General features: G+C 44.7%; 2 protein-coding genes across 2 annotated transcripts in view; one reads left to right on the top strand and one right to left on the bottom strand.

The window, feature by feature from the left end:
• Positions 1–4281, top strand: part of LOC137518873 (NPC intracellular cholesterol transporter 1-like) — a 124791-nt gene extending 120510 nt beyond the window's left edge. The window contains exon 25 of the mRNA XM_068237267.1: positions 3530–4281. Coding sequence (XP_068093368.1) covers positions 3530–3612 — 83 coding nt within the window. The 3' untranslated portion in view covers positions 3613–4281. The remainder of the gene's footprint in view (positions 1–3529) is intronic.
• Positions 4012–17302, bottom strand: part of LOC137518874 (regulator of MON1-CCZ1 complex-like) — a 49095-nt gene continuing 35804 nt past the window's right edge. Inside the window, exons 16-18 of the mRNA XM_068237268.1 lie at positions 16279–16347; positions 8530–8755; positions 4012–4165 (exon numbers count right to left, since the gene is read on the bottom strand). Coding sequence (XP_068093369.1) covers positions 4086–4165; positions 8530–8755; positions 16279–16347 — 375 coding nt within the window. The 3' untranslated portion in view covers positions 4012–4085. The remainder of the gene's footprint in view (positions 4166–8529; positions 8756–16278; positions 16348–17302) is intronic.

Here is a 17302-nt window from a genome sequence, read left to right as displayed (position 1 = left end):
CTTTTATAATCTGCAAGGAAGAGCCCCTCTGTCATAAGAAAAAAGGATGGTCATGCAATTACCACGGTTTCCATCAAAATTACATTTCTAAAATGGTTCCAAATACTTTAAAGTAACACTGCAGTGAGTGATAGGGAGACTGCCATATTTGTCCCTTGCAATAATGTCATTACTCAGTTCTCCTGCCCAGATCCAATAGTGTGTAAATCACACACCTGAAGCAAGCATGAATGTAGTCTGCATACTATTTCTGGGTGTATGGCTTAGGCCGCATTCACAGTGCAAGCTGCATTACATTCCCTATAAAACAGGAAAGCAAAGGAACGATAGTCACACCGCTTGTTATGTGAAGTTGCTTACGCTTCTCTGCATGATAAAGAGAGCCTCCATATACCTTTTACTTCAGGTTCCCTTTAACACATGCTATACGGTCACGCACTGAACATCACATAAACTTACTATAGCAGTGCAATTTTCTGTGTTAAAGGATATCCAAGGCAAGTAATTAACTACTCTTGACAAATTGTAAAATTTAAAATACATGTAAACACATACAAAAAAAAAGTATTAGGGTTCTTCCAGAGTAGAATGAGCCATAAATTGCTATGTTGCTGTCACTTACAGTAGGTAGTGGAAATCTGACAGATTTTGACTAGTCCATCTCTTCATGGCGGATTCTCAGGATGGCCTTTAGTCTTTTTAAAGACATTCCCTGAAAAGCATTTATACAATGATGCTGGCCAGCCTCCCTGACCACTGCACACTTTTTTTGCCAGTTGGATGGTGCAACGGCCATTCTCTAAGTGCTTCTGAAAGGAAATAAAACCCTGAGAATCCCCCATGAGTAGATGGGCTAGTCCAAAACCTGTCGGTTCTATCAGACTTTTACTACCTACTGCAAGTGAAAGAAAAATAATTTATGGCTCACTTACTCTGGAAGAGTTACTTCTTATTTGTATGTTTTTATATGTACGATATGTAAATCTAGCTTTACTTACCTGAGGCTTCTTCCAGCTCTAGAAGTCATTTGTGTTTCTCGCCACAGCTCTGGTCTTCTGGGTCCCACTGGCACATACCCACTTCATCAGAAGTATACTGTGCAGTACACTCCCGCTCCAGAAGACACCAACCTATTGGCTGCCAGCTCCCATAGGATTCTCACTACTTCAAATATATACAGTAGAAGCTTGTTATAGTAAACCTCTGGATATAGTAAACTCAGTCCTCTGGTCCTAGCAAATTCTGATATAGTAAACGACTTTTTCTGGTCCCTTGGAGTTTACTATAAAGAGATTTTACTGTACTTCTGATCTACTGGGAGGGGAGGCATTAAAGTGGGATGGTAGCCCAGCATTGAACTTCATCCTGATCCGTAGCAGATACCCCCAGAACCCCCCCCCCCCCCCCCCCATCCTTCCCACAAGATAACTTTCTTTTCTTGAATAGGGACATCTTTATGGCTAATATAATACCCCTTGCACAGTGTGATGCCATAGCCCTGACAGTTTGCGGTCTGTGAACCTTGTTGCATTGTGGGAAATAATTGCTGTTTCCAACTGTCAAGCAATCAATATCTCCGTATGTGCATAAAACTCTTGGTAATGAATGTTCCATATAGATTACCTGGCAGAACTAGAGATGTTGCCACCTGTGATAAATTTCAGAATTTTAGGGAGAAGACTCTGGGCAAACACTGGCTAAATCATTTATAAATTAATATTGTATGCAATTTGAACTGGTACACACTTTCAATTATAACTGGCCAACCATTGACCAATTTTACCACTTCTATGTAGTATGCGTGTTTACCTACACAATGTGCTTAGTATTCAATACCAGTTAACCCACTACATGGAGGTGGTCACTGGTTGGCCAAGTGTAATTGAGGGCTGGTGCACACCGAAGCGGTTCTGGAGTGTTTTTTTAAAATGTTTGCAGTGAGAAACTGCTTGGCTAATGAAAGTGAATGGGATGGTGCACACCAGAGCGGTTCGTTTTTCCCACGAATGCAAACTGAAGCATTTTTTAGATTTCTGAGGCGTTTTTGCCTCAATGTTAAAGTATAGGAAAGTGGAAAACCGCTCTGAAAAACACTAGATCAGAGCGGTTTTCCAGGTGTTTTTGTTACAGAAGCTGTTCAGTAACAGCCTTTCTGTAACAATATTTGTAATCTGCTACACAAAAACGCTCCAAAAAAACGCTAGGCATGTTGAGAAAACGTCTCTAAACATGCATAGAATCGCTCTGAAATCTGCTTCAAAAACATCTAGCATTTTGCAGATCTGCTCGAGGTTTTTGGTGTGCACTGGGCCTGAGAGTGTGTAGCTGGCTTAAGACTAACATTTTTGCCTGTGTAGGGGACTTTAGCGTGAAATACAATGTGCCTCCTACACTAGGAAGGGAAAAGTGTAATTGGACTAGGAATCACATGTGTAATAAATACATAACATTTGTTTTTTTCCTTCAGAAGTTCTCAGCAGCAAAACTTTGTTCAGACTATTATAAAACCCAACTATTGCTTGTAACTTGAAAATCTGGACTTTCCTGGAGCTTCCTCCAGCTCCCGTAGCCTGTGAGGTTCCCCGGCATCCTATTCCTCCCTTTTGTGGCCTTACTGGCGGCTCCAGTAATCCAGCAAATTCGGCTGAAGTCCTGTGTGTCAGCATACTGGTCGCCGTTTGGGTCCTGCACAAGCACAGTTCTCTAAAGATTGAACCGTGCATGTGCAGGATCCCTTAGGGCAACCGCACACACTGCTTCAGCTGACCTAGCTGGATTACCAGAGCTGCCAGCGGGACCATGGAAGGGAGGAAGAGGATGCTGAGAAACTCACAGGCTACAGGGGGCTGGAGAAAGCACCAGGTAAATCCAGATTTTCATTTTATGCCACTGCTCTGGGAAAGGTAATTAGAAGAATTAGCTTGACTGACAGAACCAAAGATAAGTTACACTAAGGAACAATAGTCCTGGGTGGAACTTATCTTTATTAGCATAGCAAAACCTCATACACACAAGGGCTGTTGCTTGGCAGTAGGTAGACTTCACTCCTTCAGGGACAGTTAAGGGCAGAGGCCATACAGATGCTTTGCTAGCCTATAGGCTTGCAGCACATTCTGTTGCTATGGAGTAGGCAGTGTGTAGATAGAAGGACGATGTCCTGGGCTGAGATGATCCACCAGGCAGATTGCTTGCTGACGGATGGAGGAGAGATCAAGGGTTGCTGTACACTCCACTTGGCAGAGGAGGCTTAAACCAGTGTACAAGGCTTAAGAGGTATTAAAGTTTTCACTAACGTTTCAGGGGTTGAAAGGTAGATATACTATAGGTAGGGTTTCCTAGTGTATTAGAAGCAAGGAAAATCTAAATTGCAATAAGCGAACTAACTTGGCATATTTTAATGCTTCATAGAATTCAGTTACCAGGGTTGTACAGGATGGCATTTTGTGACAAGTGAAAATATTATATATATTTTTTTTTAGGGTATGTATCATACGAACATCTCTTTAATTACAAATTTGTATTTCCCCAGGGCCACGAGTGAATAAAGCCAAAGTGCAGGCGGCCCAGGAGAGAAGAAGAGGTACTGAGCAGGAGCGGCTTCTCGTCCACTAGGGGGCCTGTGTGCACCATCCAGCCACTGCATGAGGGATTCAGCAGAGTGCCAGAGCTGCAGGCTACACTTAGCCCCTCACCCTGCCTCAGGAATGGACTCTTCCAGGATAACCAGTGTTACAGCATTGACTTTTACTATGCTCAAGGGGTTTTCCACATGTATATAGATGTTACATTTTATCAGAGGAATGTTTTATTAAATACACTCTAATTTATGGTGAACACCTTAGATGTGTTTTATAAATGCAAGACCAATGCAAGCTATCCAGCTCCTTTTATTTCAGATAGAATCATATGTTTATCATAATGGCAAATCTTCTATTTTAATATCTAATTTGCTAACAGACTTTTTATATCATGGAATATGAGCAGCATGAAGAAAGGAAGGAGCCCAGCCTATTTTATTAGCAGAAGCTGCATGGACTTTATTCTCAGAATAATAAATACATTTGTACACTTTTTATAAAAGCAGACTAAGAGGCGGCGATCTTCAGCAGAGCTTGTTCCCCGAACCGCTGCCTGAAGAAGGTGACGTGCTCCTCACAGTGTTCTCCTGCAGACAAGACACAGTGTTAGAGCCGCTGCTGCCACACAATGACCACACCCAGCTTCCATTTGTAAGAGAAATAATGTACAGTTTTTTTCTAATTAAACTGTGTCCTCCTAAAAGACTGGTTGTATTAATTTGTTTCAAGATGAATAATGTACAGCTGCTGTATGATATCACATTTATTTCTACAATCAGTGCTCTATGCATATATAGCAATGCTTTGTTAAAGATTATAAAAATGATCTTTCCAGTCTGATTAGCTTCAAGCTGTGAATTGTCAGATCTGACATAGTTGGAACAGTACACAGCTATACAGGCTGCCTGCTTTCCATCTTCCTCCTCGAGTAGCTGCAAATACTCTTTTTTTTCCCCTGTACACAAGAATAGAGATAATCAATGAGGTGCTAATTATTCCAACACATTTTCAATGTTAAAGAGACACTGAAGCGAGTAAAAAAATCCTCGCTTCTTCTCTTATATTCAGCAGGGGCATGTGTGCCCCTGCTAAAACGCCACTATCCCGCAGCTGAACAGGGGACCCTTACCCCCCCTGCAAAATCTACGACCAACTTAGTCATAGATTTTGCTGCTCCTAGAGGCAGGGTTAACGGCTGCAGCCCTGCCTCACAGCGCGTCTATCAGCGGCACATCGCCGTCTCTCCCCCGCCCCTCTCAGTGAAGGAAGACTGGGAGAGGCGGAAATACGCGCTGACAGACGCGCGTGAGGCAGGGTTGCAGCGGTTAGCCCTGCCTCAATGCGGAAGAGATCCCCAGCGAGGACGGAGTGGATTTAGGGGAGTAAGAGACCACCGTTGTGCGGCGCGATAGTGGCGGTTTAGCAGGGGCACACATGCCCCTGCTGAAATATAAGAGAAGAAGCGAGTTTTATACTCGCTTCAGATTCTCTTTTAAGGCCCGTACACATGTCCTACGGGAGGCAACGATGGGTCCATCGTTGCCTCCCACTGGGCGGTGTTTCCGCCGACAGTAGCGCGCATGTGTACGCGCTGTCGGCAGACTGATAAGCCTGATTCTGTAGGAACAGGCTTATCAGTCCGCCGACAGCACGTACACACTCGCTACTGTCGGCGGAAACACCGCCCAGTGGGAGGCAACAACGTACCCGTCGTTGCCTCCCGTAGGACGTGTGTACGGGCCTTAACAGACAACGTTTCCTAGGTGCAATTTAACCACTTCACCAGTGAGGGGTTTTACCCCCTGACCACCAGAGCAATTTTCACCTTTCAGCACTCCTTCCATTCATTCATCTATAACTTTATTATTACTTATCCCAATGAAATGAACTATATCTTGTTTTTTTTGCCACCAATTAGGCTTTCTTTAGGTGGGACATTATGCCAAGAATTATTTTATTCTAAATGTGTTTTAATGGGGAAATAGGAAAAATGTGGGAAAAAAAATATTATTTTTCAGTTTTCGGCCATTATAGTTTTTAAATAAAGCATGCCACTGTAATTAAAACCAATGAAATGTATTAACCCATTTGTCCCGGTTATAAAAACCATTTAAATTATGTCCCTATCACAATGTTTGGCGACAATATTTTATTTGGAAATAAAGGTGCATTTTTTTCAGTTTTGCATCCATCCCTAATTACAAGCCCGCAGTTTATAAAGTAACAGTGTTATACCCTCTTGACAAATATTTAAAAAGTTCAGTCCCTAAGGTAACTATTTGTTTTTTTTTTATTACAAAAAAAATAAAAATTGGGGAGTGTGGGAGGTAATGAGTTAATTTATTGTGTAAATGTAATGTTTGTATATGTAAAATGCTTTTAGGGTGTAGTTTACTATTTGGCCACAAGATGGCCACAGTGTTTTTGTTTACATACGACCTGTAAGCGTCCGGCTTACAGGAAGCAGTAGGAGGCTGGGAGACTCACAATGATCTCGCTGTTTCTGAAAGAAGCAGCAGATCATTGCGGGGGCTAGATCAACGAACGGGAATGGATTTTCCCGTTCATTGATCTCCGGGCGAGCGGGCGGCGGCATGCACGAGCGGCAGGTGCGCGCGCACGAGCGGCGGACAGCGGCGGTAGCGCGGAAGGTACGGATTTCTCCGTCCCTGGTTTTTTAGGAGGAAAAAAAAGGGGCGGAGAAATTTGTACCGCTGGGGGTAAAGTGGTTAAATCTACCTACAAAAAGCTTCAAGCCAAATTTCATTTTAGGATACAACTAATCATTAAAGGCAAATAAGCTCGTGTGTGTAGCGGTACGGAGTGTACGCACCTTTAGAAGTTCCCTGCCAGCAAAGCTGGACATCTGAACTTTAGATAATATCTTGTATTTAATTGTATCAAGTGAGGAATGTAAATAAACACTTCTCTGACATTGCAGGCTCTGCTGAACAAAGTCAGACAGTTAACTTCAGTTAGAAGATGAATAAAAGCAGTTATAATTAAAATGCAAAGTCAACTCTCAGGGCAACTTATAATTTCTAAATGAATAATATTACTTATGCACAAAAGCAAATATGAAAAAGTAGGAAAACTTTTTTTTATTGAGTATTATGTCAGAATTTATACCGCTTTAGGCAGGTATTTTAACACAGGCTTGGGTTCATTTTCAGTTGGTACTTTTTCTTTTAGCTGAAGTCCCAGTTTTTCCCCTCTGTTAAAATTGAGGCGTAGTTCTGACCACTTCCTGCCATGGGCTGAAGGGTTGAAATGCGTGCAGTCCCACAGTGTGTATTATAGGAATACTTGGACTTTTATAAGCATCCTGCTTGCAATAAAGGTGCACTAATAGGATATTTATATCCAAGCATTTTGCTGGACAGTTACACTTTGATTTTGGGGTGTGCACCCCCGACTTAATTACCTTTCAGTAACCTGATTGCAATAATCGATCATGCAGATTTTACGTGTACATGTCCCTTGAATTTTTAGCATTACTGTACACTTGTGTTTCCTGGCCATATAACTACCAGTTTTCACATTGAAGCCACAAACCTGTGTGAAAAAAAAATTCTAATGGGGATGCAGAGCAATAACAGCCTATCAGTTTCTACCCTCTTTCCACCCTATTCATTTACAAAGGAGAAATGTAAAAAAGTGTGCCTGATCGCATTTTAAAGCAGAATTCCAGAATTTAATTTGAAGTGTTTGACTTGGACAGCTCTGGCTGTGTTTTTTATGTTCAGCATAAGCAAAGCTTCTACAAACCCTTGTGATATAAAGCTATTAGAGAAACCTGTACTGTATAGTCAAAAAGCAAAGTGCTGGGCTGCTACTTGCCTCCACTAGCCAGTCCACTTGTATACATTTTAAAAGGATGCAGAATATCGGTAAATTTACTACATTCATATAGTGTAATATTCAACTTTTTTTTTTACTATGACCTAACCTCTCTTCCCTCATCCAGAACCCTCTGCCAAGGGGTGCCTAACCCTTAACCTTCCTCCTGATGCTGCCTAACCCTTAGATGCCCTGCTGGTTGGCATCTAACTTCACCCACACCCCTGAACAACTATCCTTAACCCAGACATCTGCACCCACTATCATAGCAGCTGCCAGGGCCGCCAGCTATGCAGATCATAATCTCTACACTTCACACCTGTTAATTGTGACTACAATTCACACAGCAGGCACCCTTTTAAACAAGGCGCGACATGCACCCCTTTCAACTGCTCAGTAGCTTATGTGGAATAATCAGGATGCCAGTAAGTAATGAGAATTCTTGTTGCTTTACTTGTTTCAGGTCAGACGACAGCCCTGAATATTTCATATGTAAAAACAAGATTATTAAAAGGCAGGTGTCTTACACATTCACTCTGCAACTGTCTGACTTTGTAAAACCATCAAAAAAAAAAAAAATCATCCTCAGGCTATTCTCTTCTTCCGGCTTGTGTAATTAGGTTACTGTAATTCCCAGTAGTCTCTTAAGACAAAATTCATTTATCTGAAGTACTTAGCCGATTTACTTAAATCTGAAAGGCCAAGCAGTGTTGTATGCATGGATACTGAACACATCGGGTACCAGTCTTTATAATATTGGAACTGATCAGGTGATTATGGCAGGCTGACCCTTCTCCCACACAGCACTTGTGCAATAAATTACCTGCTGGAGGTCCTACAGAACAAAAACAGGTTGGAATCTGCAATGATGATGTGTATCGCTAACTGGGGTTTGTTTTGTATTTTCAAAGTAGCTGAATATCTTCATGACTAGCCACTAAAACACAGCTATACCTTCACAAACTAATAGCACCAGCTTGGACCTCCCTCACTCTATAAATACTGAAGTGTGATCGGGGAATGTAGAGGTATACAGACAACAGAGGAGCAGCTCTCATGATGTAACCTGTAGGCAATCTGCCTCGAATGAATGATAAAATTCAAACTGAACCTGGTGTGAAGTTAGGATTTCCACGGAGACGCTGATTTCTCTGCTCAAAGAATCGGAAGACTGTATAGAAAAGCATCTCATCAGTCGTCAGCTTTGCAGCATCCAAAAACTTGCGAGCAGAGACACTGTCATGTCCACCGATGCTTCTCACAAATCTCAGAGCCGCCAGGACTTGGTGCTTAGACAGCAAGACTTCAACTATTTCATCATTGGCTGTGGAAAGCCTCTGTGGAGACAAAGTTATCATTCTGATATCAACGAAGCTCAAAGCATATAAGCATGTACCAGAGCATCCATGAAAAGGGGCACAGCTTGGTTCTGATGGCCAATTTGTGCACAGCTACCTCTTCTGGCTACGGAGGACGTGCTCTGCATAAAATAGCTGTCAGGCCCGAGGATAAATATCTGTGCCCCCATATTCTCATACACTAAACCACAATTGTTCTCGGAGGTCCTGGTGCAGCCTATATTCTCTGTTGGTTTCAGTATCAATCAAGGGTGCAGAATAGGATTTAGGAATTTGCCATTACAAGAATTCCAATAGCGAAGAAATTTGGACTCAAGGTAAACTTGAAAAATGGCTCACCATGCTCCCAGTGGAGTTCATTAATATTCCCCCCTCCAGGCGGCCACTGACTCAGGGGTAAGATGTAATTCAGCTGACAGCTATTGCTGCTGTCCGAATTACACTGCTTTTATTGTCATTTGGGCTCTGTCTTTTGATGGTGCACAAATTACTGACTGAGCACAGCTGTAGCTATAACTCACATTATGGCCTATGGTGGCGACTGGTGCATCCAAATTTCCAGCACTGTTTTTGCCTGACTTGAAACACACCGATTCCTTCCAAATCGAAAAAACAGTTGGCTGGAGATTACTTGAAATGCCAAGTTAGCAGACACATCCCATTTCTCTCAATAGAAATGATCAGTATTATATTCATAAATATGTTTGGCATAGAGAAGATAAGCTAACAAAAATATGTAAAATACAGCAACCAGTAGAGTTTTCCCAAACTGAGAAGTTCAAGTGGACTTTTATCTAAAGCCATACAGTACCTGCACACATCAGGAAAGCACAACCAGTGTGGAGGAAGCCATGACTGCTGCAGTTTCTGGCAGAGTTTATTTAACTCAGGATAATAAACTGATGAGTTGTTTAATAATAAGCTCAAGAAGGTCTTATCTCTGTCCACTAAGGCTTTACTGCACATGGGTGAAATGTAAGTAAACAGAAGCTCCCTGGGAAACACTGATCGCCAACAAAACAGTGGTGCAAACTGAAAAATAGAGATCCTCAAAGGTGAGATAAACCTATTTTAGCAGGATAAATGCACATTTGTGGGTGTGACCATTCCAGGAGGTCCAACCCCCACAGCATTGTGTAATATAATGTGCAACAAATCCTTACAGGAAGTGATCACTTTTTTTTTTACACTTTATTGAACTGTAACAGTTTCCTGTTTTATGAATTGAGGTGGCCGCTGTTCGCGGTCACGTCCATTCACTTCAGGCAGTGCGATTGGGTAGAGGACCGCTCGGTCCTCTTCCCCAATCAGTTAGCAAGGGATCCCGACGGTAATGGGGGCGGAAGCGGCGCGGCGGCAGGAACACGCGACGTATTAAAACGTCATGTTGCCATTAATAGGCTAAAGCATGATGTTTTAATGTCATTAAATGGTTAATGCAAGTCAATTTGAGCGTTTTTAAAAAGCTCTCAGAAAGCTCCGATGGCTAAAAGTGCTCAGAAAATCGCGTATAGTCTGAGCCCTTAGTATTTGTACGCTGCGCGTGAGTTGGGCTCCGGGAGCGTCGAATGACGGCTCTTCCTGCTGTCACTAAACTCCTCAGTGGCGTTAAATACTATTCCCCCTCCAAGTCGGCGCAACTCTGAGGGAGGTGTAATTTGGGGTACGGCGATCACGGTGAATTTCCCTTACGTGCCCCGCACAGCATATTATTGCTGCTATGGGGCTCCTGGTTTGGGTAAATGGTGCTGAGCTCCGTGCACCAAAACCACCTGCTTTGTCTACTCTGGCCCAGTGCACACCAAAACTGCTAGCAGATCCTCAAAACGCTAGAGGTTTTTGGAGCAGATTTCAGAGCAATTCTAGGCATGTTTAGAGAAGTTTTCTAAACATGCCTAGCGTTTGTGCGAGCGTTTTTGTGTAGCAGATTACAAATATTGTTACAGTAAAAGCTGTTACTGAACAGCTTCTGTAACAAAAACGCCTGGCAAACCGCTCTGATCTAGCGTTTTCCAGAGCAGTTTGCGTTTTTCCTATACTTTAAATTGAGGCAGAAAGGCTTCTGCAAACCGCAAACGTGCAGCGGGAGGCACGTTTGCTGTTTGCTAAAAACCTCAAACCACTGATGTGCACCATCCCATTGAAATGCATTAGCCAAGCATTTTCACAGGCGGATGCGGTTGGCGGATCGCTGCCAAAACTGCTCGGTGTGCACTGGGCCTCTCTCCAATCTTGTCATTAGAAACCATAATCTAAAGCACTGACATAATGGCTGTAGTTTAATACTACAGCCATTATGATTCGGTCATAGTGAAAGAATCTGTCAGTAACAATTGATGCATGTATGGCCAATACATGCATCAATTGTTACTGACAGATTCTTTCACTATGATCGAATCATAATGGCTGTAGTATGAAACTACAGCCATTATGTCAGTACTGAGTATGGATGTGGCCTATAGGGTTTCATACTATAGTGAAGTGGGTGGTGTGCAGGCAGCGATGCACTGCCAATGACCACCAAAAAGGCATGGGTGTTAAGGGGGGCGGGGGAGATTGGAGTGAAAACAGTGATGGAAGGAGGGGTACCGAAACTTCGGAAATTAGCATTAGTGAGGCAGGGATCATGGTGCCAGGAGGGAGGTCAGTAAAGATGTGTTACCTGACTGAGGGAGATGGTGGTCTGGTAAAGGGGGAGGGGATATCCGAGATGGAAGAGGGGCATATTTGAGGGATTAATAGAGATGGTGACAAAGGGGAGGACTTAAGTGGGGGGGTGAAGGAATGAGCCTTGGGGAATTAACCACTTGCCGACCGCACGCTTATACCGTGCGTCGGCAAAGTGGCAGCTGCAGGACCAGCGCGTCGCCAGCTGCAAGCTGATTAATCAGGAAGCAGCCGCTCGCGCGAGCGGCTGCTTCCTGTCAAATCACGGCGGGGGGCTCCGTGAATAGCCTGCGGGCCGCCGATGGCGGCTCGCAGGCTAAATGTAAACACAAGCGGAAATAATCCGCTTTGTTTACATTGTATGGCGCTGCTGCGCAGCAGCGCCATAAGGCAGATCGGCGATTACCGGCCAATCAGCGGCCGGGGATCGCCGCCATGTGACAGGGGACGTCCTGTCACTGGCTGCACAGGACGGATAGCGTCCTGTGCAGCCCGGATCACTGGGGGGGCCAGGTAGGAGAGGGAGGGGGAGCGAATTTCGCAGCGGAGGGGGGCTTTAAGGTGCCCCCCCCCGCAACATGCTGGCAGGCAGGAGCGATCAGACCCCCCCTGCACATCATCCCCATAGGGGGGAAAAAAGGGGGGGCGATCTGATCGCTCTGCCTGCACCCTGATCTGTGCTGGGGGCTGCAGAGCCCATCCAGCACAGATCACCTAAAACAGTGCTGGTCCTTAAGGGTGGGTCCTCAAGTGGTTAAAGTGGCCATACATCGGTTGACATCTGGCTACTTATATACTGGGGGGTGACAGCTGGCTATATATAGTGGGGGGGGGGCAGCACTTGGCTACCTATTCTGGGGGGAAATCTGGCTACTACCTATAGTAGGGGGGACATCCAACTGCCTATACTGCAAGGACATCCGGTCACCTATACTGGGGGGGCATGCTTTCAACAGGGTGGCCCCAAATTTATTGCTCTGCTTGGGGCCCTGTGTGGTCTTAATCCGGCTCTGATCTAATGTACACTTTGTGTGCGCAGACGATTATCTAGCGTGTGACCTTTATGACACCAATATCAGGGTAAATGGGGGGGGGGGGGGGGGGGAGAGAAGACTTGCGATGGCATCAGTCTGTAGTAGTCCCTTTTGGCACTTGGCAATTTCAGATGCTTGAAAAAGGACTAAGTTAAACACGTTTTGGGCTTTACCAAACCATTTTTCAAGCATCCAAAACTAAGTGCCAAAAGGGAATACTCCAAAATGTGCACAATTGCCCAGCTATATGGGCTAATGACCTGCTTAGGACAGAGGCAGCTGGTGCAGTCACAATTAACAGGAGATAACAAGAGAATTACTCCTACAGACTTTCTTGTGACACTTCCTTGCCCCTGTGTACTAGCAGTTATTTGGAGTATTAGGGCTGGTTCAGACGGGCGTTTTTGTGGCGTTTAACGCAGCGTTTCAGACGCAGCCTTTTTTGGGATCTACTGCCATCCCATGCAAGTGAATGGGAGCGTTCAGAGCTGGCTTTTGCAGGCTTTCATGAAAGCCTGGCAGTAGATCCCAGCGTTGCGTCTAGTCTCAAAAGCAACATGCTGCTTTCAGAGGCAGTAAACGCCAGGAAACAATAGCAGAGACCAGAACTGCTAGCCTTGAACGCTTTTCAAAAGCTTTCAAAAGCTAGTTTTTAAACGCTGGCGTTTAAACGCTGGTGTTTGAACGCAATGCCAAGCAAAAGCTCAGCAGACGCCCGTGTGAACCAGCCCTTACCTTCTCTATTATGAGCTCTCTGAGAAAGGGGCTAATGTACATTGTTTTATGGAATCTATGACTCTGTATTTTCACTGATTTGGAATAATAATGAAGTGCATTTCTATAGTAGGTTTATGTCCTGTATTTCTGGTTCAGGTCACATAACTCCATTCAACCATCACAGGAAATAAAAACCCCAAAGCACTGCATCTCTCCAAATGGGAGAGAGGACTGGGGAGTGTTTAGAGCTTTGGAGAGCTATAGAACTAGAATCCAGTAGACTTTTCCTTACAAATGTGTACATAGATCTGATTTGTTTGACATCTCACTAAGGGCTCGTATACATGCCCAACTGATGTCGCCCGTCACGGATCAGGAGCTAATCCCCTGGGGCAACAGCTCTGTGTTGCTATGTGGAGGGGGGCACATGCGTGACGTCATGAGGAGGGCATGGGAGCGGTGCGAACAATGGGATCCGCATCACTAGAGTGGTGCAGATCCATCAAGTGGGTCACTCACAGGTTGGTTGTTGGGTGCCATACACGCCTGAATGACGGCTGAGGTGGTTGTGATCGACTGCCTCAGCCAACTTAAAGCCTCCCCAAACTGAGCGATCCACTGGATGGATATATCCAACCCCAGCGACGCTGATCCTATTGGTCGCGCTGCTCCCCCAACCGCCACCATGTGATGTCACGCATCCCTCCGTTGCCCTTCCCCGCACAGCGCGTCAGTGTAAGCAGCCCAGCCCAACAATATCATCCAGCGGGATCAGCTACTGATTCGAAAGCGAAATCAATTGGGCATGTGTACAGGTGTATGAGGCTTAAAGAGAACCCGAGGTGGGTTTTAAGAACCCTATTAGTACACAGAGGCTGGTTGTGCATATAATCACCAGCCTCTGTTGCTATACTGTGCCCCCCCCCCCCCCCCCGCGCTCTGCTGTCCCCCCGAAATAAACCCGCCGTGCTAGCAACACACAGCGTGTCGCTAGCAAGCGGTTTACATACACACTGTCACTCTCCCCCGCTCCCCGCCTGCGCCCCTTCCCTCCCTGCTGATTGGAGGGAAGGGACACAGACAGGGAGCGGCGATAGAGAATGCGGGGGAGCGGAGAGTGACAGTGTGTATGTAATCAGCTTGCTAGCGATACGCTGCATGTCGCTAGCATGGCGGTTTTATTGTGGGGGAACAATAGAGCGTGGAGGGGGGGGGGGGCACAGTATAGTAACAGAGGCTGGTGATTGTATGCACAACCAGCCTTTGTGTGTGGAGAGGATTCTTAAAACCCACCTCAGGTTCTCTTTAAAGAGACACTGAACCGAAAAAAAAAATATGATATAGTGAATTGGTTGTGTACTATGAATAATTACTAGAAGATTAGCAGCAAAGAAAATATTCTCACACTTTTATTTTCAGGTATATAGTGTTTTTTCTAACATTGCATCATTCTAGAATATGTGCAGATTACACAACACTCAGCATTCAAAATCTTTCAGAGTCTTTCAGAGCAGTCTATGAAGTAATGACCTCTCCTCTAGCAGAGGAAAAGTAAATAGTCCAGGAACAGTTGAGATAATAAAAGGTCAGATAACAGCCCTCTCCACGACTAACTTAGTCGGAGAGCTTAATGGCTTGTTTGCATAGAGATAACAACTGGAGTTTCTCATCTCTTCCTGTACTGGAAACAATTAAGGTGGCCATACACTGGTCGATTTGCCATCAGATTCGACCAACAGATAGATCCCTCTCTGATCGAATCTGATCAGAGAGGGATCGTATGGCTACCTTTACAGCAAACAGATCGTGAACCGATTTCAGCCTGAAACCGTTCACAATCTGTTGTGGTGGTGCTGCTGCCCCCGCCTGCCCGCATACATTACCTGCTCCGCCGGCGCGACTTCAGTCCCCCGGTCACCGCTGCTCTGTCTGCGCTCTGGTCTCCAGGTCCGGCATGCCAGAGGGCGCTCTACTGTTTAAACTTCCTGCCGGGCTAGAAGAAGTGAGGCATGCCGGACCTGGAGACCAGAGCGGAGACGGAGCAGCGGTGACCAGGGGGCAGTCGCGCTGGCGGAGAAGGTAATGTATGCGGGCTCTATTGCGTCGGTCGTCGGGCACTCGAACGCCGCTAGCGATGCGCTCTTTACCCGCGGGCGATCGACGGTTATTTTCCGCACGGCGTGATCGACGGGATCGGACAAAATGGATCGAAATTCGGCGTGTAGCGTGAACGATTGGCAGCAGATTCGATCCCAGTGATCGAATCTGCTGTCGAAACGGGCGCAAATCGGGCCAGTGTATGGCCAGCTTTACACTGATGTATCTGATCTTAAGGTTTTATTTCTTAGCTGTGCTACACATACAAATAATATCATCATTTTTATTTCGCTTCAGTGTCTCTTTAATTGGTTTCTTTGAGGTCATTGCTTTTCGCTTTTGGTATAATTACTGTATTATTGACCGTTCTGCACATTACAGACCCACCCCGCGTTTATACATATAGGGTGGCGTATTGATTGTAGGGGATGGTGCTCCCCGTATTGCTTTCTGCTCAGTGTCTCTTTAAGGCTAAGTTTACAGTGAGGCATTAGAATAATTAGAATAGAGGGGAAAAGTTGCATTGTGCATATGTGGTACTGCACAGCATGCACCGCATTATGGCAATGGATTCCGTCACACCGCACTGCTAATGAGTTGATGTGAATGTACCATTGCAATAGAATTGTATCATGATAGCAACGTGATTATATTGTCCAATGCAACTCACCATAATTCCTTGCTGTGAATGAAGCCTCAAAGGTGGACACTGGTATGCTTTTTGTGCATTTCTACATCTAATGCTGGGCATACACGGCTCGTTTTTAGCCATTAAGATGGCTCAATAGATAATTTCCGACATGTCCGATCTCCCACCTGATCGTTTCGCCGCTCAATTCCGGATAGCAGTGAATGGAAAAAGATAAGAAAAATGAGCGGAAGATAAGAGAATTGACTGCGGAATCGCACGGTGAAACGATCGAGTGGCAAAATCGAACCGTGTATGCCCAGCATAAGGACAAATATTTTAGAAAGAACAATGCTTACCTTTAACATGTCCAGGGAGAGCTGGTGTGCTGGTGGATAGACACTCTCCAGAGACAGCAGGAGGCAGGCCTGAAAAGACAGTAGGTAATTAGGAGCTAATTGTATTCCCAAAAAAGGAAATCACTTCCTATGGCTACATGACACTTACTGCACCTAAAAGGTTTGCTTCAGTCAGTCAAAAAGAATCAGAATGATAGTACAGCTGTCATCCAGAGCAGCCAATCATATACAGTATTATGTTAAAAGAAACCTGGTTTTTGATTGGTTTCCCTGACCACCTGTTTTACTGTTGCTCCACTTGGGTGTTGCAAAAAGGCAGTGGGTGGCAGTGGCATAGCTAAGGAACATTGGGCCCCAGTGCAAAATTCTATACATTTTATATGGCACCACAAAACCTGCCGAGTACATCCACAGTATGAGGTGTTAGAGGAGGGGGAAGTTTGTTAATGATTATCACTATTTAAAGAATATTTAGAAGTGATCATTACTAGCATAGCACCTGTGGTTAAGGGAGAGCCCCTAGTGGGGCCCCTCTGGTCCAAGGGCCACAGTGCCTCTGCAACTCCTATTCTTACACCAATAGTGAAAGGAAGGGGGTGCAACAGGAATTTTATAATTGAAAATCCCCATACAAATTGCTATAGCAAAGTACTGAGCCTTAAATATTTGGAATTACCATTGATAACAGGATTACACATTACCAATAATTATTTTTAACAGAAGCCCGTAAAGCTATAGTACTACATTGATGGGTGCTAGAACAGCAACAATGGATGTGGCTAATAGCACTCAGTACTCCCGCATGAAAACATGGTCTACAGACAGGGTTGTCAACCAAAACGCAAATTTTCTTGAATGTGGAGTGCTTCCCGCCTTTACAGTAGCTGAACTGGCACAAGTATGTATACACGCTGCTGACATCATGTTTGCTGTATAGTGACCCCTTACTTAGCTCGTGTAGAAAGTATATCTAGTTTAGTTGTATTGCTTGTACAGGGCTTTTTTAACACTTCATGTAATTTCA

Source organism: Hyperolius riggenbachi, chromosome 5 (genome assembly GCF_040937935.1).
Source record: "Hyperolius riggenbachi isolate aHypRig1 chromosome 5, aHypRig1.pri, whole genome shotgun sequence".
Classification (NCBI taxonomy): domain Eukaryota; kingdom Metazoa; phylum Chordata; class Amphibia; order Anura; family Hyperoliidae; genus Hyperolius; species Hyperolius riggenbachi.
Note: the sequence above shows the minus strand (reverse complement) of the source record. Positions and strands in the feature narration are given on the sequence as shown.